The sequence below is a fragment of the Phaseolus vulgaris genome, chromosome 8 (assembly GCF_000499845.2).
Source record: "Phaseolus vulgaris cultivar G19833 chromosome 8, P. vulgaris v2.0, whole genome shotgun sequence".
NCBI lineage: Eukaryota > Viridiplantae > Streptophyta > Magnoliopsida > Fabales > Fabaceae > Phaseolus > Phaseolus vulgaris.
The window spans coordinates 8,648,209-8,674,816 of record NC_023752.2 but is presented as its reverse complement, the minus strand read 5'-3'; the positions used below and the strand labels follow the sequence as shown (position 1 = coordinate 8,674,816).

At 34.9% G+C, this 26,608-nt stretch overlaps 1 protein-coding gene and 1 pseudogene across 1 annotated transcript; one reads left to right on the top strand and one right to left on the bottom strand.

The window, feature by feature from the left end:
* Positions 1–5,713: 5,713 nt before the first annotated feature.
* LOC137824522 (TOM1-like protein 6) lies at positions 5,714–9,406 on the top strand (annotated as a pseudogene).
* Positions 9,407–9,805: 399 nt separating this feature from the next.
* Positions 9,806–24,854, bottom strand: LOC137823900 (regulatory-associated protein of TOR 1-like). Its single transcript, XM_068629221.1, has 23 exons — positions 24,209–24,854; positions 22,584–22,686; positions 22,057–22,139; positions 21,816–21,974; positions 20,228–20,344; positions 19,956–20,113; positions 19,196–19,350; positions 18,926–19,070; positions 18,763–18,841; positions 18,492–18,593; positions 17,778–17,861; positions 17,561–17,671; positions 14,711–15,064; positions 14,423–14,609; positions 13,409–14,011; positions 12,924–13,253; positions 12,732–12,846; positions 12,274–12,398; positions 12,042–12,187; positions 11,794–11,895; positions 11,120–11,205; positions 10,766–10,850; positions 9,806–10,640 (listed from the first exon to the last, which is right to left on the bottom strand). Exons 1-23 carry the CDS (start codon positions 24,551–24,553, stop codon positions 10,302–10,304), a joined length of 4,113 nt encoding a protein of 1,370 aa, XP_068485322.1. The 5' UTR covers positions 24,554–24,854; the 3' UTR covers positions 9,806–10,301.
* Positions 24,855–26,608: the final 1,754 nt, after the last annotated feature.

The window sequence follows — 26,608 nt, the reverse complement described above, 5'->3', positions numbered from 1 at the left end:
AGAAATTTCTCATGTGTGAATTTGGAAGAGAGGTAAGAATCATTATCCTTCTTAGTTGAAATCCTTTTCTTTCATAGTTTATAAAATTTTATCCTTTATGTAGTTATTGATTTTGTATCTCAAAGATTGATTGTTAGATTTTTTTTTACCATATAAAATTATGGTCTTTAATCTTTTATAAAGAGTTACTTTAATTAGTTTTGATTTTTTTAATATATTTCTTTTAGAAACATTGATAACTAAGATATCTAAAATAATATATTTAAAAGATAGTATATAAAATTAGTTGTTGTTACATTATTTCCTTGTAAATATTTGTGTTGCTTTAGAATCAACTTGTAGTATGAAATAAATCCTTTTCAAATAAAACTTTTCACATTAAATTTTCTATAAGATTGATTATATCATTTCTAGTGCATCTATCTTATATACAATTAATATTAGCTCTTTAAATAATATAAAATTTAACACATAATTATTACTTTAAAACTTAAGTTAACTTAATCTTATTTATTATACTAAAAAACATATAATAAGATCATATAGCATATTTAGATTGTCGTAAGATTAAATTGTATGGGTCATCAATGTTGATAACGTAACATGAAAATAAATTTCATTAACAGGTAATTAAGGATAAATAAATAAATCACTCACAAATTCACATTGTGATAGCTCTTCTAATTCAAAGAAACTCTTTTTATAAAAGGACATGTAGTCCTTCTTTTGCCAAATTGTGGGACTCATGGTCATTTCTTTGATTACGCGACTCTATAACAAACAATAAGTACTGTTAACATTAACTTCATCATAAAAACAAACAACAATAAATACACACAGTTGACTTACCGCAAAGAAAGAATTAAAGCAAAAGCGGTCAACCCCTCCAGTTCTATGATATTCATCAAGCATGAAGAAACCAGTAGCAAATAACATAACATAAAAATACATTGTAACTATTTCAATTTACAAACTATAATTCAATACAAATCAAAGATTATACAAAGAAATGTACCATGTCGTTAACTCTTGACCTGTGACTTAATGAATGCAAGTCAGCCCTAGTCAATATCAGGTTTTTGATGTCAACAACAACACTGCAACAGGATAAAAAATAAATGCTCAAAGTAACTGACTTAAATAAGTTAATTAAGTAATGGTAAGTATCACTAGTTCATTATATATTCACTTATCGATTTAAGTACAGTCCCTGCAATGAACACATTATTGTATATATCTTCATTCCATCAAGGGGTACGTCTTCAGTAGCACTGGCTTTGTCTTCAGCACGAGCACTAGGTTGGTCTTCAGCAAAAGGAAGTAGTACTGACCAATGGTTTACTTTGTGCACTTGTTCTTGCATAATTTTAATTTCCTTCTGCAGATCACATAGCCTCTTGTGATTGGCTATAATTTGCTTTTGGGAAACTTTATGTTGTTGAAGAATTGTTTCTCATTCATTAAAAGAAGGGCCAGTACATTCATGTTTTTCATGTGAACTAACACGTACAGCTTCAATAACAATATCCAACCTTCATTCTTCTTCAGTCAAGAACCATTCCCATGAAATCTGAAATACAAAATTATTTATTATGATAAACAAATTAAGACAAAACTATCAACCACAAAGTTAACAATATAATCCACCTCAGCTAATAAAAAAGCATCATGTATCTTTCTTGACTGAAGGTTTACACACGACCATTGCAAAAATCGAGGAAAGCGAAAATTATTTCCCGCTTTGTCAAGCCCAGCATGTTCAACTGGCCACAGTTGTTGCACAAAAACATTAGTGAATAAAAACCTTCGCTTTAAGATTATGAATATTACATTATATCGTCCATTGTCCTGAATTTTGAACATACCTGCAATACAGCAACACAACCAACTAAGTATGTCTGACACAAATTCCTTTGTTGGTAATATACTTTGGAAGCCCGAGTTATACTGGAAACAACTGATTCATGAACTGCACCCCCCCAATTGTACATGTGGAGTGCATCTAAATTGTCTAAAAGTCTAAAAGGAAAGCTACAAAAATTCTTATAACTCCTAAGAAAATAAAAAAACAACAAATGAAAGAAAAATGTATAACCTACAAAAATCATCAACATTTTCTCTCAGCCTAAATTTTTCATCAGTCATTTTCTTCATAATATTACGTACATTAATGTCCTCTCCGTCAAACAACTGATTCACCAACCCTTCTGTATCATCCTCTAAATTTACAACTCCCCCCCCCAACACGCAATCTCAGTCCCATACAGATATCCATAAGTGATAAAGGAACTAATTTTTCCCTAAACATCAAACTTTGCTTACTTCCATTCCATCTACTTAGGAGTTCTCTTAAAAGGGATTTGTTGTATCCTTTCTCGTTGAAAAGAAGTCAACTTACGGTTCACTTCCACAATGTACTCCGTTTGCACTGTGTGTCTCACTCTAACCTAGAAATTCAAAGCACACTATAATTAATGTTTAATGCATTACAGAAATAACAAAACTATTAACAATCTTACAATATAAACAATCTTACATTGAAGTCCTTTTCTTCCCAATGTTTTGTGTATTGGGCGCTCCTATTTTATGGATTTTCAATCACTACTAATTCTTAGTGTTTTAGATAACAAATGAAGCTGAAGCTGAGATGATTATTTGGAATGCCTTTATCTTAGTAAGTTGACTCTAGGTACCATCATTATACAATGTAGAGCTACAATCCAGTTTTTGGCAATGTATTTCTTGTTCTACAGGAATGGAAACTTTGATAACACTAGTACATTTTGTTCATGTCATCTCAATTTGTCTAACTGGTATATTTCCTAACATTTTCTTTCATGTCATTTACTAGTCACTTTTGGGTTTTATGGACTCAAAATATTAACAAATGAGTTTCCTGTTGAACATGAATAACCAAAATAAAATGAAGAAACAAATCTTAATCTAATCATATTCATCTTTTTTTTTATAGTATAGTAATCTTACAAAATACAACCTTTTAATACCCAAGTCAGCATAATAGTATATTTGGCTTAGTTCATAAAGTGATTTCAACAATCATGACGATAACATTTTCAAAGAGATTCCTATAACAACAACAAAAATGCTTTATTTTAGAAACAACAAGAAAAGCCCTGATCCAAAATAAAACATGGCAACTCTTCCACGTAGAAGAACTTCATGTCTGCAACCTTATATATAAAACCTCTCACCATTATTACCCTCAGAGTTTTATTAGTAATATGTCAATGCAGATACTTCACATGCCGTCATTTTGTCAAACATTTCACAAGTACAAAGTTCAAGCACAAACACAAACCCACTCTCATAATAACAATATTTCTAATAATGATATTTTTATTATTTTGGCAAATTTCCTTCAACAATTCCATCCACAACAATTTGAACGGAACATCATTAAAAAAAATTACATTGCAAAGATAACAAGTCCTTCCTCCGAACAAATATGTTAGATATATATCAAATATACAAATCCACCAATGGATTCTCATTCCCTTTTTATATATGCATCAATCAAATGTGTTACTATGCAAACACAACCCCACATCCTAAATTCAAACTTCTAACCACTTAGTCATTAGTACTCAAAATTCAAACACATTCATAATTTGAATGTGTCAAGCCTTCATCTAACAACTTCAATCTTTGGTTACAAATGTCAAGGTCTTCTATACACGGTTTTATGACCATCATGGGACTTTTTTTTTTCGTTTTTACCAAAATAGGGTCGTTTTCAAAAAAATTACAAATATGGGCAAGTCGTGTCAACTTGACACGACTTTATATGCAGAAGTTGTGTCAACTTGGCACGACTTTGTCCACATCATATATATATAAATATTTATTTTTTAAAATTTTCTTATTTAGATATTGACTAGTAAGTTATGTAATGTTTAAAATTAATTTGATACATAATTTTCTAAGGGTGTTAGTTTTAAGCAATAAAAGAATAAATAATTGTGTATGGATCATGTTTGACGATAATGTAATATATTAATTTGGTTATTAGATTAATAAAAAATATGAAAAACAAAAAAAATGTTCATATTGCAGAACTGAAGGTCACAATAAAAGTAATTGTCCACACAAACAAGCTTGATAATAAAATTCAATTTCAAGTTTGATTATTAATTTTCTCATTTTCTCTAAGTATTTATACCTTCATAAAAAATTTATTTACCAAATTAATTTCAAATATTACATAACTTATAATTTTAATTATAATTAAATAATTATAATATATATTTATTTAAAAACAAAAAAAATTAAAAAAATATGATGTGGACAAAGTCGTGCCAACTTGGCACGACTTCAGGTTGACGTGGCAAAAGTCATGCCAAGTTGACACAACTTCAGGCTGACGTGGCAAAGTCGTGCCAAGTTGGCACGACTTCTACATATGAAGTCATGCCAAGTTAGCACGACTTGCCCCATATTTATAATTTTTTTGACAACGACCCCATTTTGGTAAAAACAAAAAAAGAAAGACCCCATGATGGTCATACAACCTCTATACACTCTCATAATATCCAATTTTGTTCTTCTTTTTTCTTCAACCTTTTTTAACCAAGAGGGAAGAAAAAAAAATCACTCAAAGTGTTTACTTTCTCCAAGCATAAACCACCAACGAAAAACCAAAAGGAACCACCAATTCATTCTCCTCCACGCTGGACCATTCAATGACAGAGGAACTCCCTCCAAAAGACCCAACAGAAGAAGAAACCGACAACGAAGAAGACGACCAACTCTTTCCATTCTTAAACTCCCCATTGGACCACACAACGTCCACCTCCTTCCCATTCCCACTCCCACATCCTACCTCGTCATTCTCAAACTTAAACATGAAAATCGCATGCCTCTCCTTTTTACACCATCCCTATTGCTATTCACATAACTATTTTTACCATACTTTACATGCACCGAATAGGATAACCCAAAACGAAACGCTAAAATCAAAATCCAAAACGAAACCCTAAAATCAAAACCCAAAACGGAAACCTAAATAATCCATAAAATTAAAACTCAAATAGGAATCCTACATAGCTACTATAATGCAATAAAATCCTAAATCCTAAACGAAAACTAACTTCCAAAGAAGCCTCCAAATCGCACGCACACCAAATGCCAACCCATATTGAAGGCTCAATCTCCCACCGAATTCAAAGCGTAAGAATCTTCCAAAATCCAGCACAGCTAAATAAATGAGGGAAGAAAGCTTTCGGAGAAACGCATATACTGATTTTTATTTTTTTAATAAAAGGACAAAATTCATCTTTTTCATGTTATCAAATTTGTCACTTAAAGAGGTTATATACATGCGCGCAGCCACATGTGGATTGTTCATATATCACTACTATATATATTAAATAGATGTGGATGGCTAAAGATTGGAAAAGTAAAGAGAAATCTAAAGAAAACTTGGTGTAAAAATGGAAATTGGGAGAGATTGAGAGAGAATAAAAGGAGGAATCTCAATAAAAGCTGTCACTTTACATGAGATCGGCGTCTACCTCCAAGAAAGTAGAGACAATTTAGAGATCACCGTGAAGATTTCTAAGATCTTATTCTTTTATTAAAATCTAAACATTTGCACAAGAAAAGGAGGGAGATAGATGATAGCATATCAATTTCGACAACATGTTTTGTTATATTTTATTTTATTTTGGAGGAGTTGACTTTGACCAACTACCACATGTTTATGCTTTTGAATATGATGTTCCATTTAATGTTTGTTGGTTCTGTCATCTGATGGAGTTTGGGGCTAAAGCTGTTGTTGGTGATTGTAGTTAGTATTTTTTTTTGTGTGTGACGAAACTGACAAGAGGATTGTATTACTTAATGGAAGCTGCTTGTTATTTTTTCTGATTATATTAATTTTTTTCCCTTTTTTTAATTCTATGATTTTTAAATTTCTCATGCATAATTGTTGTTGTCAAAATTGAACAATTATTTTTAGTCTCAGTTTCCTCTCAGAAAAACCAGGGTCCATGGATGATAATACAGACTATAATTCACTCCTTTAATAGAGTAGCCTCTTGGAAATTGAGGCTGTTTTTTTAAGTTTTTTACTGAATCTTCGATGAATACCACGTGCTTAATTTCTCAGGCAGCCAAAAGATGTTGTAAAAGCTGTGAAGAGGAGATTACAACATAGGAGCTCTAAAGTTCAATTACTAGCTGTTTGTGGCTGTGTCCTTCTGAATTGCTTAACTTTCAAATTCATTTGTTTGGAGCTTCATTTGTTGTTTCTGGCTGTCTACCCCCAGCTGCTGGAGACAATGGTAAAGAACTGCGGTGATTTTGTGCACTTTCAAATTGCTGAGAGGAACATACTGGAGGAGATGATCAAAATCATAAGGAAGAAGGTAAGGTTTTAGTGGGAAACTTAAGATATGTTCTTGGTTTAGTTTTTGTATTTGGTGCTTGAAAGAAATTGTTATTGCTTTCTTCATGAAAATCTGTTGTTATAAACAAGGCCAGATCATTATGACTAAACCTCTGTCATGTTTAAAGGGAGAATTCCTCTAAAATCTAGGGAAGTTTGCAATCGTTACAGGTGTACTGTTTGTAAAATTAATTAGGTGATACATTTTCTGAAATAATTAATAATTCTTATCATTAGTGATCAGTAAGCATATGATTCTAGATTAGATCCCACTGGCTCAAAACTATCTATGTTAAATGTCTAGGACGGTATTTCTCTTTCAATAGAAAAGCTGTAATGTGGAGTTGAACAGTTATAAAGCCCATTTACACGTTGATACAAAAATACAAAGATTTTTATAGGTAAAAGTCACCCAGCTTTTACTTATCAAAACAATCTTAATATTTATTAATAAAAGTATGGATGGGTTCTTTGATTTGTCTCGTCTAACATGAAATACATGCAAAGATTATTTAGGCAGATATGCAAGTGAGGGATAAAATCTTAATATTGCTGGACTCATAGCAAGAGCCATTCGGGGGACCAGGTGGTAAACACCAGATGCAGCTCCAATATTTACTCCTTCCACCCATCCAAATTTAAGAAATATGCTAGCTGGATATGGGATGCCAAGCAATTCATCAAAAACACTGGATGAAACTATGGCAACAGAGATAGAAAGTTTAAGGTTAATGTCTGCCTTGTATTTTTTCCTTTTCACTCTTGCTTCCTCTGCTATCCTTTGTGCGACAACTTCTGTGTGTTATCAGATTTGTTTTTAAGCTAACTTCTCTTGAAATACTCAGTATGTGACAAGCTTGGAGTCCATGCGTGATGTTTTGGATCTTTTGAGTGACATGTTGCAGGCTGTGAATCCTAGTGATCGTGCAGTAAGTTAAACTGTTTTTCTTGGTCTTCTGAATCCTCCCTTTGTTTAAGTGAAATGATTTAATGTCTGGCTTTTATGCTTTATAGGCTGTAAAAGATGAAGTAATTATTGATCTTGTTGATCGCTGTCGCACAAACCAGAAAAAGTTGATGCAAATGCTAACTACAACTGGGTTAGTTCAACTCGGATTTTCCATCTGGCACACACCCAAATATACTTGTTTGTTACTTCGTGAAGTCTGTCTGCAGATATGTGGGTTTTGTTCTCATCTTGGTTTTGTCATAGGGATGAGGAGCTTCTTGGACGAGGCCTGGAATTAAATGATAGTATTCAAGGTTTGCTAGCTAGGCATGATGCAATTGCTTCTGGTACTGTTTCCTATTCAAGGAGCAAGTCCCAGCACTGTATCAACTGAAGCTCAATCTACTGTAGATCAATCCAATATAAACAGCTCCAGCCCTGGAGAGTCTTCTTCAACACCTAAAGCTAGCAATTCAGCCATAGTGCTTTCTGAAACCAGGAGCCAGATTGAAGAAGAGGAAGAGGATGAATTTGCACAGCTAGCTCGGAGGTCACTTAGAACTGATAAACATGTTTTTCTTTTCAGTCTTGCTTGCTTATAACTTATCTAAAAATAAACTAGTTTAGAATATCTGTTTAGGTCTTTTATGTATGGACATGAATGGACACGCATGTGCAAGTGAATTATCTTCCCTTTGCTTTTTAGAAGTCAAAATCGTTTCATTAGGCATGTATTTTGTTTTATACTTCCACTCATGTTATTTCATTATGTCCTACAACTATTTCTTAGAAGCCCTAATTTTGTTATAGAATTGTAAAGCCCGTATATTAGCATGTATTGCAGGTCATGAGTAATGAGATTGTTCTACCATGTCAATATTTTTTATTTTTGCAGGCAGGCACAGCCTGTGATTTCAAATGGTGCCGCAACCGGTTCCAGCGAAAATTCAGTTAATATTAGCACCAAAACCCCACATGTTCCAAACCCCTCAACCTCAGTCCCATCCAATGCATTAGTTATTTCCAACCCTGCTGCCCCAGTTAGTACTGCAAAGGATCAGGACATTATTGACTTACTTGGTATCACTTTGTCCATGACGCCATCACCACAGACAACATACGCACCATCAGCCTCTAGCCAAGGCATGCATCTGATATCTGTTCAGTCGACAACAGAAGGGTTCTCTTTTGCTTCCCATACATGTCCGGAAAATTTGTCGTACAACAGTTACGTTGTCCCATGGTCTCAACATCAATCTAAGTCAGAATTTCAACCACAGCCTCAACAACAGACTCATCAATCCTCATCCCCACCCTCATCTCGACATACACATTATGAATCCGAACAAAGAGCATCACCAACCAGCCCAACAGGAGCAGTTGCAACAACGTCAACATCATCAATATAGCCCTCATCAACAACATTTGCAACCCCATAAAGAACCGCAACCACTACAGTATCAGCCACAGCACCAAACACTGCAATCTAAGCCCCAACCCCAACCCTGTTCACACTCCCTTCCTCAACCCCTGCTACAGTATCAAGCCCAAACCGTATACGGCCATCAACCTCAACCACAGCAACAATTTCAGAATCAACATCTTCAATACCCTTCCAAGATATCCTCCCCCGCCATGGTCAGCTACACCTGGATATGCGAACTATCAAAATCACTCGCCTGCTACGAATGTGATTTCAACACAAGCCAATACAAGAGTATCGTATCCTTCTGCTCCAGGGGTAAGGCCCGAGCTACACGATAGTTCATTCCCTGCCAGAGTAGGTATCGGTGGATCTCCTGCGAATGCAACAGGACAAAAGCATTTTGTTCCATCTTACCTGTTATTTGAAGATTTGAATGTTTTCGGAAACACATGGAAAGGTTAAGATGACCAGTAGTGGTTCATCGTCCAGCTTGTCTGGGACAATGTTTTGATACACTGTAAAAGTGGGACCTGCTTTATTGCTTGCAGCTTATGGAGCTCTAGATTGATACACGTAGCTTCCCATTATAATAAAGTCAATAGCTTGAGTTTTACCCCAGACGACAGACTGATGTGATATTTTAGTTTCTGGTAGTATTTCTTGTTCTTATGTTCATTGATTGATCGTTTGCCACTATAAAGGCACTTAAAATACAAAAACGTGTTGCCCGTCAAATATGACATGTCATAGTTGTTTTGAGGGCCATTTTGTATTTTAATACAAACTTTAGATGTGGTGAATTTCAAAGCCTCTAATTCGTGGCCTCCTTAAAAAGAAAAGATCAGGAGGTTCTAAAATCTCTTTCCCATTCATTAAGAAAAACCCCTTGTATTGTACTAAGAAAAGATATACAAGAAAACCACTAGAATCAGCCTAGTGAAAAATTCCAGCTAAAGCGTTATTGTCGACATGGCATAAAAGATCAAAAGAAACCGCTTTAAGGTTGAGAAAAGAAATTGCACAGTTGGACAAACTTGAATTTAATTACACGTTGGTTAAAAACAAGGGTCCCCAAATTCAACGGAAACTACAATCATGAGTGAGATGCCCCATTTCCAGGACCACATTTGTCAGCAAACTAGCTTATGTAATCTGACAAAAAAATTTACAAAAGGTGGGAATAGCACGCAAAACAGGAATAGAAAATAATTATGGAGAAAATGATATTTACACACATTTACGACGATTGACATTATTTGCCGAAGCCTCCAATCAATAAGCATGATTTTCTTCCAGTCGAGTGCAACCCTCTAACCATGGAGGCTAATGAATATCTTGCATACACTATCGGCAGAATATACCCCTACCAATATTTTCAGATGTATTCACAGCGGAGAGGGATTAAAGCATCATAACAGGATTACCCAACTGCAAGAAATATGCGTGGCGTTCCTGAGTGATGTTTGATGCACTCTTCTGAGCTGGAGACAACCGATGAAATCATTGGAAAAAATGCAGATTCATCTTGCTTGAGTGTTGTCGTCAGCATAGATACAAACGCATGCATCTGCAGCACCAGCAGCAAGTAACACCTGGTATGGATGGAAATTGAGGCAACTTACAGAACCAATTTTCTGAGCCATTAGTGTAGGATAGTAACGAATGGTGCCTAGTTGATCACCCTCCAGACTAAAAACTTTAATGAGTTGTTTCGCTGAACCACTAGCAATAATTGGAGCATGTCTATGTACAGCTAAAGCTGTGAGTGATCCCCTATGAGCTTCGATGGTAAGATAGGTGCTCCTAACATTTCTTATATCAAGAAATTGGATGTCCCCAGCCTGAGAAGCACTGACAATCTGAAGAAAACCAACAATATGACATAATTGCATCATCCACTTCAAATCAAATTCATAAATCTAATAATTACAAAAAGTCAAAAAAGAAAGAAAAACATATCAAACTAGCAAGATGCTCCTTTTACCTTTCCTTGGTCTAATCCAGGTTGAAAGCCAATCCCCACAACTTTTTCTACTCTTTGCGTATGAGGCCTCAATTCACAGACGAGCCTGAGAAGCATTTTTTGCCATTAGTGATTAAAGAAATTGAGACTGCTAAATTGGACCTTAAAGGTTTGTACTTACGAAAAAACTTAACATACAAGTATGGATTGAGGAAATTAAAGTATAAATTCATTATTTAGATGCATGCATAACCATATCAAAACATATAGGTGATAAACAACAAAGATGCTTGATTCAATCACATCAATAAAAGTGAGCCAAGAACCATGTTACTATTTGCATCATGATGGAAGAAATTCATCTGAGGTGCTCACATTTCAGGTGCTCTGACATCATAAAGTCTGACAGAACCATCAACAAAACCAGCTGCAAAATGTCCCCCATGAACTTGAGATGCAGCCTGAAACACATGACAAAATGCATAAAAATCAAAAGATAATTGCTCGTATAACTCCTTTGTTACCTGGTTAAAGATTGAGTAAAATAATACTAGAAGGAGGTGGTCACAATTGATGATTCGGGAATATCATTAATTTGGAGTAAATATTGGTTAAGTTTATTATATATTATTTGATGTCTGACAAAACTTGAGAATAGTAAAGCCCTTAACCGAATTGGGGGTGGCCACTGCATTACTATTTGAGATTGACAACTATCTATGGCAAAGGCAAATATAATAAGATCAGCAAAGGTCCTTCAGTCTTAACGTTCAAAAACAACCAAGTACCAGAAAAAGGGGAACGGGGCATTTCAACAGTAATAAGCCATCAATCATCATTAAAAAAAAACTTTACAAAGCATGACTTTATCAGTGAAGAAACCTGTTCTAAATGTAGCTGGCAAGCAAAAACTCACCAATTCAATAATTATCATGGAAAACTACTTAGTAAATGCCTCTTAAAGTATAACATCTACTTAGCTGTCTTTCCAAAATAACTATGTCAAGCAAATTAACCAACAAAAGACATCTTGCATAGCTGAAGCTTACCAATGCTGAGACACTGCAATCTGATGATGAAGGTATAGTATTAACAAGCTGCTCTTTATCAACATCCCATAACAAAATAGACGATATCTCACCCGATGCATACTGTTAAATGTAAAAATGTAACATGGAACACCATAAGAAAATCATTCGCTTCACAATATGAGGAAATAATTAGTCCTTCGATTTTAGGATATAGGGGTAGAGGAATATTTCCCACATTCCCAAGAATGATTAAAGAATAATCCTACCAGATAACCACATTGCTGTTGCCAATCAACAACTGCATTCAGACTCCTCACACCAGGTTTATGACCATGAATAGAAGAGAATGCAGTGACAAGTTTTTGTTTACCCTTCAGAGTATAATCTTTCCAAATCCGTATGTTTCCATCAGCTGCACCACAAGATTCCCAATAATATTAAAGCTCTGACAACAATTTGAGAATAAAATGTATAATATTAAACAGCAGAGAAAAGTACATGAAGCAGCAAGGAGCAAGCTCTCATCAAGCTCATTTACAAGACAGAGCTTAGAAATCCCTTTGTCAGGAAAATCATGATTATCAAAACTGTTGAGCAGTGTTGCCTCCTCATGGTTCCATATCCTGCAGAGAACTCCAAAGAACATTATACTCTGACCAGGTCAAAAGTCAGAATTACTATTGTGTATAAAATTATGCTAGGGAATTGTCATGTAATTGTGAAAGTCCCCATAATTAATAAATGTCACTCAGTCTTGCCAAGAGCAACCAACCCTGAACGTAAACATGATTGGAAATGTATAACTTCTAAAAATTCACCACAGATGATCTTTAGAGTCCTGTAAACAACTGTTGTAACATTCCCAAACAAAAAAGCAATGTTCTGTTTAAAGCCCTCCCCAGCTTCATAACAGTTCCACTTTAAGTTATAATAAAGTATGGATTAGCTTCATATACCTGATACGTTCATTCTCATCAGCAGCTATTACTATAGGAGAGAAAGGTTGCAGCAATGCTGTTTGTGTACCCTTGATGTCCCACTTAGCAATTGGATTTGTAAGCCTGCTAACATCTGCAACGAACAAACAAAATGTCAGCCAGACATCTGTAAGGAACACACTTAATAAAAATAAAAAGAGAAATACAAACCAGAGTGCTGGCATTTTGCTATGTGCTCCAGTGCAAGTTTTTCCTTCTCCTCCCTTCTGCCTGATACTTCTTCACTATCATCTGCAGGAGATAATAGTGGTTTGGAAAAGTGTCCACAACCCCAACTATAGATAGTTGACTGTGGAAGAAAGCTTCTATCTGAAGTCCCAGCAGCTCCACCAGAACCTAGAAGTGGATCAGCCAATCCAGAGTCCGGAGAATTCATCAGGTGGGGCCTAAACTCCAATGAGCAGACTCTACGCATTCCAGTTATATAACTTGGGCGAGGAGGACTGACCGGAGGAGTTCTGAAGGTCAGTGGCAAGTGTCCTGCCAGAGCAACAAGCACTAATAAGCAGAAAGGCTGGCAATAAAACAGCAGGGATTATAACAAATAAAATTTATGTTGTAAAACTTCACAAAACTGCTTAGGAAGTTATTATCCCACAGTATTAACCATTAAGTAAACTGGAAAGGAGATCTACCTCCATTCATATCAAACCAAGAAGATGATCGAGCCAGTCCAGCAAGAGCTGGAGAAGCTGTAGATTCAACAGTTCGAACACCACTAGACTTCAACGGTTTTGCAACCACTTGTTCAATACCTATGATGGACAGTACTCGACGACCAAGATTTGCAATGCGTGGAGATGGATCTTTTGCTAAAGTACACATAGCAAGTACGCATTGTGAATATAATGCATTGTCCAAGGGCTTTGGTCCAGTGTGGTTAACCACTCCATTGCTGAAACCATCATTTAGAATGCCTGAATCAGAATGATGAGATGAATCATCAGACAATGGGGACCCATGCATGATTCCCGAACCAGCAAGAGGACTGCTAGAAGAGACCCGACCATCTCGAACCACTGGAGAGTTGTCATTTCCAACCCTGATAGGACCAATTTGAGGAGAAACAATACTTCCATGAGGTATATGTTGGTTCTGTTTAGGATATCCACCAACTGAACCTTTTATATTAGCCAATGAAGGTAAGGAATTAATCAAAGAATTAGACTGAGGCTTCCAATATGCAGCAGCAATAGATTTCAGGTGCTTGTTGTGGCCAAAAGCAAACCGTGCTAGAGCTGAAAGTTGAAAAAAAACAAGTCAGCAACATGTCTCAGATCCATCTCACTCTAAAGCCTATCAGCCCTCCCATTCTATATTGACAACATTAAGATGTCTTACTACAAACCAATTAACAGCAATGCAATCAAATTAGAGACAGCAATCAGAAACACAAAAAAGAGATGTTTTTAGATGCAAGTTTGATTACTTTTTCTGCAGATGCTTTCTTTCTTATTCACCAGTAACAATTACTTTGTTTTAAGGTTTTTCATCTTTCTCTAAGTTCAGAAACAAGCAACTATTAAAGTTTGCAGTAATGATATCTATTAAAAATAACAACATCCTGTCTGGGGTCTTCCAATCTAATCATAAGAAAATAAAATGTATTACAAATTCAAAATAAATTATTTAGATGCTTAATCACCTACCTACTGCTACCTCTGCCCTCACCAATGGACTCCCATCTGAAGCAACACATAACATACTCTTAACTATACTAACTTCAGCCCTAAACTTTTCATCATCATCACATTCTTCATCGCCTCCAACACTTCTACATGTATCAAATCCCACATCAAGAAGGGTACCCAGTGCAAAAACAGCAGATGCCCTAACCTGTGAAACAATAAATTGCATGACTAAATTTATTTGATTAATTCATCAAAAATTATAATCATCTGGCAACTGGAAATAGAACCTATAACTAGGGCACAAACCTCTGGCTGGGGTTCAGACAGTAGAGGAGCAAATATAGTAGTTGCATCTTCCTGTAAACCAATTGTTTGTGCCTCTGAGAAGTCTTCCCACAATTTCCCCAGACAAAGGCAAAGCCACTGAAGGAAAAGGGGTTCAGTTTGTGAATCATTAGGACATGAACTCTGTAGGTGCTTTAAGCAGACATGAATCAAACCAGCTTCCATACAAGCTTCTTGGCCCCGTCTATGACCATCCACAATCACAGCCAAAACAAAAGCAGCCATTGCCCGTTGCTCTGGATATGCTTCCATGCTATCAAGAAACTTAATGAAATATATATGACCACCATCCTTCACTAGATCAACCTGACATGACTACAACACAGAAATAGAACATAATCAATGCCAGACACAGTGGACAACATCAGAGTTCAAGATCAAATTTCATTAGAAAATTATAAAGGTCAGCAAAAAAGAGAATGTTCACAATATCTTAATGGAGTTTAGGATTTGATCACACAGTTTTCATTGTTTATTATATTACGGATTTCATTAGTAATGTGACCAACAGCATATCGAATGTTTCACTTAAGAAAGGTAACACTTAGAAATCTTTTACTAATAATAAACTATAGGAAAGAAATAGACATTGAGCTGAAACTATATGTTTCTAAGACAACAAGAATGCTTCAATCATATTGAGAAAACAGACTCAATACAAAAAAATAGAGATTCAATATCCTCTAATAATAACAAAGATATGAAATACAAAAATAAATAAATATATTTATAATATACATATATAATCTAGATACTATTCATTATATAGGATCTACTCCTTATTTCTAAAAGTATAACACTTCCCTGAAACTGGAGCATAAAAGGATGTGTTATAAATAAAGACATTGCTAATAATATATATATATATACATATATATATATACACACACACACAAAATCTAGATATTTTTCATTATATCGAATCTACTTCATATTTCTATAATTATAACACTTCCCCCTCAAGTAGGATCATATAAGTTGCATGTTCCTAGCTTGATGCAAATATGATCGATCTTAGGTACTTTGTGACTTGGTGAATATGTTAGCCAACTCTTCACTAAAGTTGAAAAGTTTAGTGGGGATGTTTTTAGCAATTCCTCTTTCAAAATAACAATTTACCTCAATATGTTTGGTCCTTTCAAGAAAGACAAGATTAGAGGCGATGTGTAATGCTGCCTGGTTGCCATATATAAGGTACATTTGCAAATCTTCTTCAAATTCAAACTGAGTTGTTTTAGCTATATGAGCTCACAAGTAACTAATGTCATTGTCTTGCACTATGCTTCCAGACTTCATCTTGCCACAACATTTCATTTCTTGCTTTTCCATGATATTAAATTACCTCCAAAAAGAACACAGTGACCCTACCTAGTCAGCATCATAATACCCAACAACTTGAGTATTTCCCTTATCTTCATACATGAGGCCTTAGCCAAAAACATTCTTAACATACTTCAAAATCTAATCCCAAAATCAAATCACGTAGCAAAATACTCTTGTGGCAAACCATACAAGCCTAAGGTCATAAAAAACATACTTGTGATTCCTAAATTCCTTATTTAAATCTACAAATGAGATCACTAAAATCATGCAAAGCAGCATGAAGTTGCCTAAAGCAAAAATAGGGCTCTGTCCGCACCAATGTTGTCAAACTCGTAACTTGTAAGAGGATCGGAGAGGAGATAAAAGATCTTAACTCGAGGATCGTAACTCGGCTTGTAAGAGTTACTAATAGTGTTACAATATATATTTATAGATAAATTAAAGAAAACTGATGTGAATTAAAATTATTGGAAACTTTAATATTTTAAATGGGACAAGTAAAGCCCAACTAAATTTAGGGTTTTAAATTAGTAGTGCTGCTCACTTCCTCTTGCTGCTGCAAAATACTTCTCCAACAATTTGAATTAGGGTTGCAATAGGTTGGATATTAAAACTTGTCCAAGGCCCAAATATTTGAATTAGGTTTTAGGGTTTATTTTGGGCAGCAGCTCTTCACTTCCATGCGCCACACATCATCCACTTTAATCTCTTCATTTTCTGCCACGGTCACAGCCTCACCAGGGCACGCCACCGCCGCCGCCACCGCTGCAAAACCTCATTCTCTGGGCTAGAGCAAGAAAGTTCCATTTTTCTTGGCCAAAAAATGGCCGCGGACGAGTCATGATCCAGGATCGACAACCTCTGGCCCGCGCATGCCTCGCTCCGATACCAATCCGCCAGCCGAGTCACCTCAGCTGGCACTCTAAACTCGCTGACTCATGCAAGTATGCAAGTAAACTCGTGATTTTGACAACACTGCTCTGCACACTCTGTGTAGGTAGAGTGTCATTGTTATAAAGGGCACCAGCCTCAATCCAAACTGATCATGAAGACAAAAAGTAAGTTTAACTGAGGTGTGAATTTATCCATTGTTCACATTGTTCTATAGGGACAAATTAGGCAATTCTAGTCAGATAGGATTTGTAGCTCAACCGACTTAACCATAACCCAATCTCGAAAGCCCAAGTTGAATAGTTATACCTGTCCAAAAATCACATCTTTTTCGAATGTTCTCATATTCTACTTTTTTTGGCTTGTCCAGCACCATGCCAAGCCAGTGAATATACTGCAATAACTACTACTACAGTAAAAGCAACCTTCACTGACCAAGACAAAATTTCGACATGTTTGGTTGAAATTAATTTTGGAAAACAAAATCACATGTTTTTCAATGCCAAGCTGATAAAAAAACAACTATTTCTCTAAGGTAAGCTAAAACAAACATCTAATTGACATTTACTTAAAGAATTTATTTTCCTCCAAATCTACCTTGTCAAGTGCAAGAATCTTTGTCCATATGAATACAAGGATCTGACGTAGTTCTGGTGTTGTTGTTTGTAATAGCTTTAGAACATAAGGAAATATTCCAACAGACAACGCCTACATATAAAAAACTTGGTATTAAGTTCTCAAAAACCTTTACATATAAATAAATAAATAGGTAAAACAATTGCAACAAATGTTGATGAATCTAGAGAAAAACTACCAGATCAACCGCCCATGGCCCCATATCAAGGAACCTTCCAAGGAGCACTAAGGCCCGAAAGCGATGGCATTGGCTAAGTAAAACCTGAAATAGGAACAATGCTTATCAATGCATGGAAAGGATATCAACAACTGGCAAACAATCTTCCCAGAAGTATAAAGTAGACTTACTGTCAAAAAGAAAAAACTAATTCGAGTCAAAAGTGCATAAAGAAAGATTGAAAGGTCGGTTTGCAAGTAAGATTATACAAAACAATTGGTCACAACAGATCTAAGGGTACAAATTCTGAACCTATACAGAATCAAGACATAGGAAGATGATTGCCAAGTCAACCAAATTGCAAGTAAGTCCCTCAAATAAACTAATAACAAATAGCTGAGCTGAGACAATCATTGACAATAACACGCTTTCAGAAAAACATTTTAGGACAATTCGCATTATGCATGTTGAATGAACGAAACAGAAATGTACATTGCCATTACAACTAGATAAAGCTAGCCCTGTTTTTAAGGGAGTAGATGCTCACTACAATACATCATTTTGACAAATGTCTATCAGAAGAATGATTATAAGAAACACTTACCCTTCAAAAACATAATTAAGGAACAGGAGCTGACAGCTGATTTCACTAAAATCATGTAACCTACCTAACAAGAGTATTATGAAGCAACAAAATGGCTTAAAAGGAAACAAAGACAAATACATGGATCGCACCTGAAGAACTATAGGCAACTGCTCCGGTGGTTTCTTATGTTCAGAACCATGGTCAAGCCATACCTCAAATGCTGTCAACTGCTCAGTGAAAAACGTACTAGGCTGATAGAGAACAACAACATACTTCATCAGGTAAGCTCATACATAATCCGTCATATTGCAACTATTCCTTGCCAAACCAGAATACCTTAGCTAATTTTTATCATTTAATATTCAATTTCAGAACGACATATACATCCTATTATAAAAATAAATCCAGAATTCCAGATACCTGAAATTCGGCATTAGGATCCTCAACTAAAGATGGAAGTTGAGAGAGGCATAGCTCAGCAGCCATGTCCCATGCATCCCTGGAATGTGGAGAAAAAACATAAACTGTTGAAAAAATTTGGCAACATATAAAAAAATATCATAACAATAATGACCAACGATACCACATATGATGCTGGTGGGTTGGAGGTAACATTGGGTGAGAAACAGGAGAACAATTTGCAGATCGCATGATTCGCTCAGCAAGTAGAAAATTTCGAAATAGACTTGCAACAAGCAAATCCTGTCTGAACAATCTCTGAAAAAGATCTGTAGGACAAAATAATTATCCATATAAGATAAAAAGATACTAACTAAAGAAGAACTGGAGTTCAAAAAGGAAACTGTTGTAATTTAGTAAGTCAGTGAAAATGATGGGGAGGGTTGAGACCGACCATGGGGAAGAACATTCCAGGCAATCGTATCAGTTACTGCTGTAAAGATCCAATTCAATTCACCCAGAAGTGTCTTTCGGTCATTAGGACGGCCAGGGATCTTGTCTATAAGTGAATAATCAAGTGATTCACGAAGCAATGAACGTGTACAAAACCTAGAGACAAATTACATAACAAAAAAGTTATCACTAGCCAGTTTGCTGTGATATAAAACTCAGTTACCAACATTAGAAAGCCCAGGAGCTAGAAAATGAGGAAAGTTAAGTTAGGAATGGAAATGTAAATGTAAATGTCAAGCATAAAATCAATTTCATAGTAAAAACCATCTTTATCACGGGTTTTTTCTTCTATCACTATTGCAGTTAACAAAAAGTCTAGTAGAAAAGTTACAGTAAAGATAATAAATCAGTTAAAGAGCAAAAATACTCCCTAGGAGAATTTGTATTATAAAAAATGACATTTATGATCTTGGATTACGATGTATACAATCAGCCATCATAAAATGCTATTAGATAAAAGTAGTTAAGCAAGGGTTAGATATGGGAAAGTATTATAAGGTAAAAGATTGGGTGGATAAAGTAAAACAATTCATGTTAAAAAAGTGTTCATCATTTAGAAGTCCATGCACAATGCTTTCAAAATCCATGCATAATGATATTGATGTTAAAAAAATATTAATAAGGTATGCTAAACCTATGTGAATGTTTAACATATTAAACATTCTGAACAGGATAAACTAAGAATTAATGAAAAGTTTCACCATCGCAATGCCATCTTTATAGGCGTTGTAAGGCAAGATGTAAACACATCTGCAGGGAATTCCGCACTCTGAGGCAAAGTCTCGTGTGCTTCACATGCTGCAAGCAGAATGCAATCCCTTTGGGACACAGAGGAGTTGGAAGCACTCCATTCATGAAGCTTATCAAAAAAAAGTCCAGTAACAAATTTGGCAGTCCAAAAAAGAAAAAATCAGTACCAATACATTTGAATTTTTTTTTATAAGTATTTAATAACATGGTTTTGTGTGTATACCTCAATGAAGGAATTCACAATCATTCCAGCTGCAGAGCAATCAAAAACATAAATTGATGGGGTCTTCAGCCAAGAATCAAGTTCATTGATGGGTAATGGGATATACTGCGTATAACTCTGCATAGCATATGATGAAAATGAGAATAGGAATGTCTTGTAGATATTCTCATCATGATATTGTGACTGAGGGAATTATACTCAATTGGAACCCATGATATCCAGTAGCAAAAGTTAAACTAATCAGGCATCTGTGATAAGATACAATTCCAGTTTAGTTTTAACCTGTTATCAGTTATTATCGTAGTAAAAGGAGCAAAATAAATTGCCTTTTCTAGAATAACGATTATTGTAAACTCTTCTCATTTACAAAATAAATACCTTTTATATATATTTACTGGTCATTTATGATTATTTAATATCTCCCTCGTTGGACTTCCCGAAAAATATCTGAGCAAAACAAGAGGCATGAAAGTAAAATAATTAAAGTACTCATCCTGCCTAGAATAAATAGTGAATGGCTTTCTTACCCTTTTTCTTCTCATGTTTTTGCCACCCTATGTTGCTTCTATTCATGGGTTTGTCCTACTTCCACAATCATTCATTTTCCATTCTCCCATTTTTATCTTTTATACTATTTTTCTCTACTGAACACTGGCACATTTTTAAAAAGGTGGGCACCTCTACACACACAAGGTTGTCAAACTCGAGAGTTTATGTAAACTCGTGGGAGCTTCATACACTACTAAGAGTTTACTTTGGATAAAAGATACATTAAAATACATATAGATAACATAATAATTCAATATTATATGATGCTATAAATAACTTTTATATTTTCTACTGTAACATTATTATTAGTTGTAGTTGATCATATTATATACTTTTTAAATATTTTTATATTTTTCTAATATAATTATTTCTTCATCATTACTCTGGTTGATTATATTATATACTATGCTTTACATAAAAAAGAAGTTGTTGGACTTAAACTGATGCCCAATAGTCCAAATTAGCAAAAGAGGAGTAAAAAAAAGAAATCCTAATATGACTCAACTCACTAATTTATAGTTTGTGCCGGCCCTATATATGAAACTGGACAAAAGAAAGGAAATAGGAGAGAAGAGATCGCAAAGTGTCCAAGAGAATCAGAAACACCAAACAGGGCGGAGCAGAGAAAGACACTGAGAGAGATTTGTTAGTGCGATAGAACGCAACATCAACACCTAAAATAGACAGAAACTTGCAGAAGAGAACCAGTGAACCATAAAATTGTTCCCTAGGTGCGTTTTGCATATATTTTGTGACCTAGAAACAAACAAATCCAGTGTCATTGATCTTGCTGAATCAACTCAAAACTCGTGATTTTACACTAGTTTGAGCAAGTTTGCTCGTGTTTGCAAGAGAGTTAACTAGGTTCGAGGGTTCGGGAACCTAAATTACAACAAGTATACATGTTGACTGGCGATATTGAAAACCATGCAGACCCACTTCTTTTTCAACTAGGCCTACATTGCCAGTATGAAGAAAACAATATTTGATTTATCAAATAACTAACTTGCATAAAGAACTAAGAAATACAAACATTGACCTTATTGAAGACCCAAATTTCACCGTTAGCTGTTGGTTTTGGGACACCATGACCATTGTAATGGAATAATACTCTTTCTGACTTTGCATATCTACGACAAGTAGTACAAAGTTTCTTCACCTCTTCAACTGTCGGGTCAAGTTGACATTTATAGCGGGCCTGTAAAGATTTCAATAAGGTTAACTATAAAACAATTTCAAATATAACATGAGGATAAGATTAGCTAGTTAATCATTCCCACCTTTGGTTGCCATCTTTCATACTGACTGCTCAAAGTTTTTCCAATTGACTCCAATGCCTTTTGTGGTGCCATCGAAAAAGGATCTGCAGTATTGAACAAGATAAGCATCAAAAACTGCTTGCACCTTAACCAGGGTTGCAAGTCTACAAAGTTTTGATACATCACAAAGATTCTACTCAACCCATTTAGCTACATTTTTCATTAACAAAGTTGCAAATAACTCTAAATAATTAGGCTGCGATCAAAAAGTCAATGACTGGATAAAATGTTGAAGACTAGTATGAATTCAAAGAGTTCAACCATAAAATATAAATGCAAAACAGCACACTAATTCATCAGAAATATTAACTTGCAAAAACAAATAGTGAATAACAAAAACATGTCATATAATATCATTAAGAAGCCCAAAGCTATTTCCAAACATGAATTGAGCAAAAAAATGCAAAATATCTCAAATCCAGGAAACAACTTGAGAGTACAAACTACAGAAAACAACTAAATAAATGAGATCAAAGGTAACAAGAGACCTATCCAGCACTCCATTCTGGCACAAGGGGATATCTTTATTACATCTGGTGGGTCCACGCTAATGTTCAAACATAATACTAGAGCTACACATCCTGTCTTCATCTGCATCACAAAATTAGGAGTTAAAATGGAGCATACTTCTTATATCAGATATAATATATAAACATCTTAAGTCTTTAAAAGATCTTGGAGGAAAAAACAGACACTTCGATAAAAATGTATTCTGATTATGAAGAAAAATGTTAAATAGCAATATAATTTACACCAGAAATCCATTGCAAAGGTAGACTATTATTCAAGAAATCCTTTATAAATGGGAGAAATGTTATCGCTAAAAATGAGCTCCACCCTACCCTCTCCCAAAAAAGCAACGAACCAACAGTATAAAACTTATCAGAAAAATAAACCACATTTATACATTATACACTTCGTAATGTGTTGCTTCAAATGCAGCAGCAAGAAATATTATATTTTATTGAGTAGAGAACAATCTTTTTGTTCAATCTTCATTCTAAAGTTACATCCAGAATAGTAATAAGACAGATTGAAAAATTGCAAATGCCAAACAGCCAGGGTATACGAAACTCCCATGCAATCAACGCCTTTAGAACATTAACAGTCAATCAACTACTTGTGTTGAAGAAGCCTCGACACAAAAACTGCGAACACAAAATTTCCAGTCGATAAAATCAGACTAGGCAAAAGTGGCCTGGTTATTTCACATTTTTAACAAGGGTTGGAATTTAAACAAATGCTCCTTACAGAAAAGCATATACTTAATTTTACATATGTATACATTTAGACCAAAATCCACCTCTATCAAGAGTCCAGCAATTTCAACCTCCATTTACAAGCCACTTGCTATGGAAGCTACCAGGATTTACACAAGTCCTATCACCCTAAAGAAACAAATGTAAACACTCTTTCCCCCACCCACCTCCATTCCGAAATCACTAATTCAGTGAAGCAAATTCCAGGATAATTTACCCACTTTTACAGCCAAATCTTTAGCAAAATGAAAATTCGTCAAACACCAAGCTCACAAGTAAGAGAAGAGATTCCCCCAATGCAGGTATCAATCAGGTCCACTACTATAATAGTTATCATTATTTTGAATTGATCCCGTTATCATTAATTTGAATTGATCGAATTCAAGATCCGCTTAAGTACAAAGTACACTCTGGATAGTAAAGAAAGAAGCTGCATTACAACCCACAAATATCACGAACTCACTCGATTTTCTCATCAATCATTAGTTCAGTATTACTCAACACTTCACTTTTGCACTTCAAAGGATCCCGTCTTAACAAAACTTAGTGTTCAACAGGTCAAAAATTTTACGTCCTTGACAACTCCCTAACAACACTATCACATACCCAAACGTAATCAAACAAAGGCATCCATTCACAATCACCAATGCTGCCACTGCATTGACCTAAACGCCCTTTTTTTCTACATTTCCCAAATTTCTGTCACGCAGAACACGTGACACACGACTAACAATTTTCCAATATCTACGTAACGAAAATCGCAAATCACCGATTCATCACAGCAAAGTGCATATAATACAGACGAGGTTAACAAATAACAACTGAATCGAACTTTCCAGAGTGATTGAACTGACCCTATCCTTGGGTCGCCACTTGGAGACTAGGCCGCTGTCGGAGGGGCCGGCGGGGACGGCGGCCTCGAAGGCTTCGTGGCGGAGCTCGCAAAGGACGACAGTCTGCGGCAGGTAGGCCATGCTGGTGGCGCCATTCCCGGTGTAGTTGCCGCTGCTGCTAGCGATGGCGGCTTCAGAGTCGCCGCGGTTAGCGAAATCGGCATCGTCAGTGTTGTTACTGGCGGTGACGACGGCGACGGAGGAGGAGGAAGAGGAGGCGGTGGAATCGTCGTGGTGGTTCTGGTTGGGAACGACGAGAACGGTGGATTGTGAAAAGCGAGAGGCCATCAAATCTCCCAATGCCATCCAAATCAGAAACCCTCCTCAGTGATCGTACATGGAATAGGGGAGGGTTTTGACGCGGAGGGAACCCTAGCTTTTCGCAGGATGAGGAATATGAAGATGGTGATGGATATGTTGAAGATGATGATAGTGATGGTTATGGTGGCGCTGGTGTTGATGATGATGGTAGAGAAGATGATGATGATGATGATGATGATGAAGAAGAAGAAGAAGGGGGCGCATAGAACAGTGGCGGCAGGCACTGTCTCTCCTCGAAGGGAAACGGAAACGAGTGATACAAATTGCGATTTTGTGAAACCAAACCGAGAAAAAAAAAATATTGTGTAAATTTAATAAACTTTTCTTTTTTGGAACGGGAAAAAAATAAATTTAGATACAGCCTATTCTTCCTTTTTTTTCTCAAAAACAACTGTTCTTAGTTAATTATTAATTATATTGTAATGTTTTATTACATAAGTCTGACGTCACTAAGGATGATAATAAAAATAATTGGATAGTGGGAGCATTAGAATTCGAATCACGTTGTGCTTATTAGGGAAAAATGTGTTCTGTTTATCAGCATTTTACAAAATTAGTGTAACATGATAGCTGGTTTAAAATAAAATATAACATTTAACTCTCATTCAGTTGCGTCATTTCAATTTTAAAAATTTTATTATTTTTTTTACTTTTGTAAGGTTATACTTTAAATCGGTGATATCTTTCTGAATTTGGTGATGATACATGGTATAATACAAGAAAATGGAGTGCGAGAAAGCCGTTTGAATTTGGTGATGTATGCTACAATACAAGAAGATGGAACAATTTTATTATATTGTAAAAATAGGATAAAACCTAATGTAGAAAGATATGTTACTATTCATTTCATTCAATTACTTAAGTGATTTTCTTCTCTCCTTTTTCTAATTGGATATATGATATTGCTTAAGAATTTAAATTATCAAATAATTATTTTTATGTTTATTCATTTTAAGAATGGAAATGAAGGTAAAAAGAAACATATATTTCATATTTAATGTTTAAGCATGAGTGATTTCTTTACTTATAAAATAATTAAAAGTAATCTCACTTTTAAAATAAACTTACTACTTTCTACTTTTTCAAAACTTATTCATAATTTTAGGAAATAAATCATAATGTTTTTTATATTATATTGTCATTGATATTATTGTACATGGTGTATTCTTTGTTTAACACCTTCAACCTAATTACATGCTTTTTTTTAGTAGCTTCTTAAAACTCTTATACCACGACAAGTATTTTTTAAACAATAAGTTACTCTAACCTTATAACACAACAATATTAAATGAAGGATGAAGATGGACACAAAGTTTCAAAGTTTCTCTTAGTCCAAGTAACATTCTCAAAGATATAACATAGAGAGATTATAAAAAAAATTACTTTACGAAGAATATAAAGGTTGAAGACATTTTAAAGATAATTTATTTTCTCAACCAGCTTATTAGTATCTAAAGTATATTCATGAGTATGCTTGTCTATTTTCAGTTTTTGTAATTTGTATTGTGTTTTTATTCTTTATACATTCAGGAGTTAAAAGTTTGTCACAATTTGAGATATTGTAGTTTTTGTCGTTCTTCTTATTATGCATTTTACTTTATTGTCTACATAGGCAAATATAAGCTTTTAATGCTTTATATTTTTCATTAAATGTAATTAGTTCATGGAGACTTTTAAGTTGATAACTAATGCATTTTATCTTCCTACCTTTTTCTAGTGTAGTTACTTTTGTGTACACTAAAAAGTAGGGGCATCAAAGGAGTAGATGCAATAGTTAGTCCTTTTCTACAAAGCACACATTTTGATATGTTTTGACTTCAAGAGCGTGTTAAACTCTAAGACTTAGGAATGTAAAAACTTGAGTGGATATTAACTTGTTTATTTAAAATTATTTAATACAAAAGTGTGGTTATAGTAGATCTGCTTCAAATGATAATTCTAATAAGTTATAACATTTATTAGACACATTTTTTGTTAAACAAACACATGTAAGGTTTATACATAGAGACAAATAATCCTACTACTTGTTATATGATTATC

Bases quoted from the DNA above. Each gene is read 5' to 3' on its own strand.
- LOC137823900 (XM_068629221.1), bottom strand. From the start codon at position 24,553: ATGGCATTGGGAGATTTGATGGCCTCTCGCTTTTCACAATCCACCGTT. The intron at 18,594-18,762 runs GTATCTGGAATT...GTTCTCTATCAG, and splicing joins ATCCTAATGCCGAATTTCAG to CCTAGTACGTTTTTCACTGA. The intron at 11,206-11,793 runs GTAAGCTTCAGC...CATGTGTTTCAG, and splicing joins ATTGCAGTGTCTCAGCATTG to GCTGCATCTCAAGTTCATGG.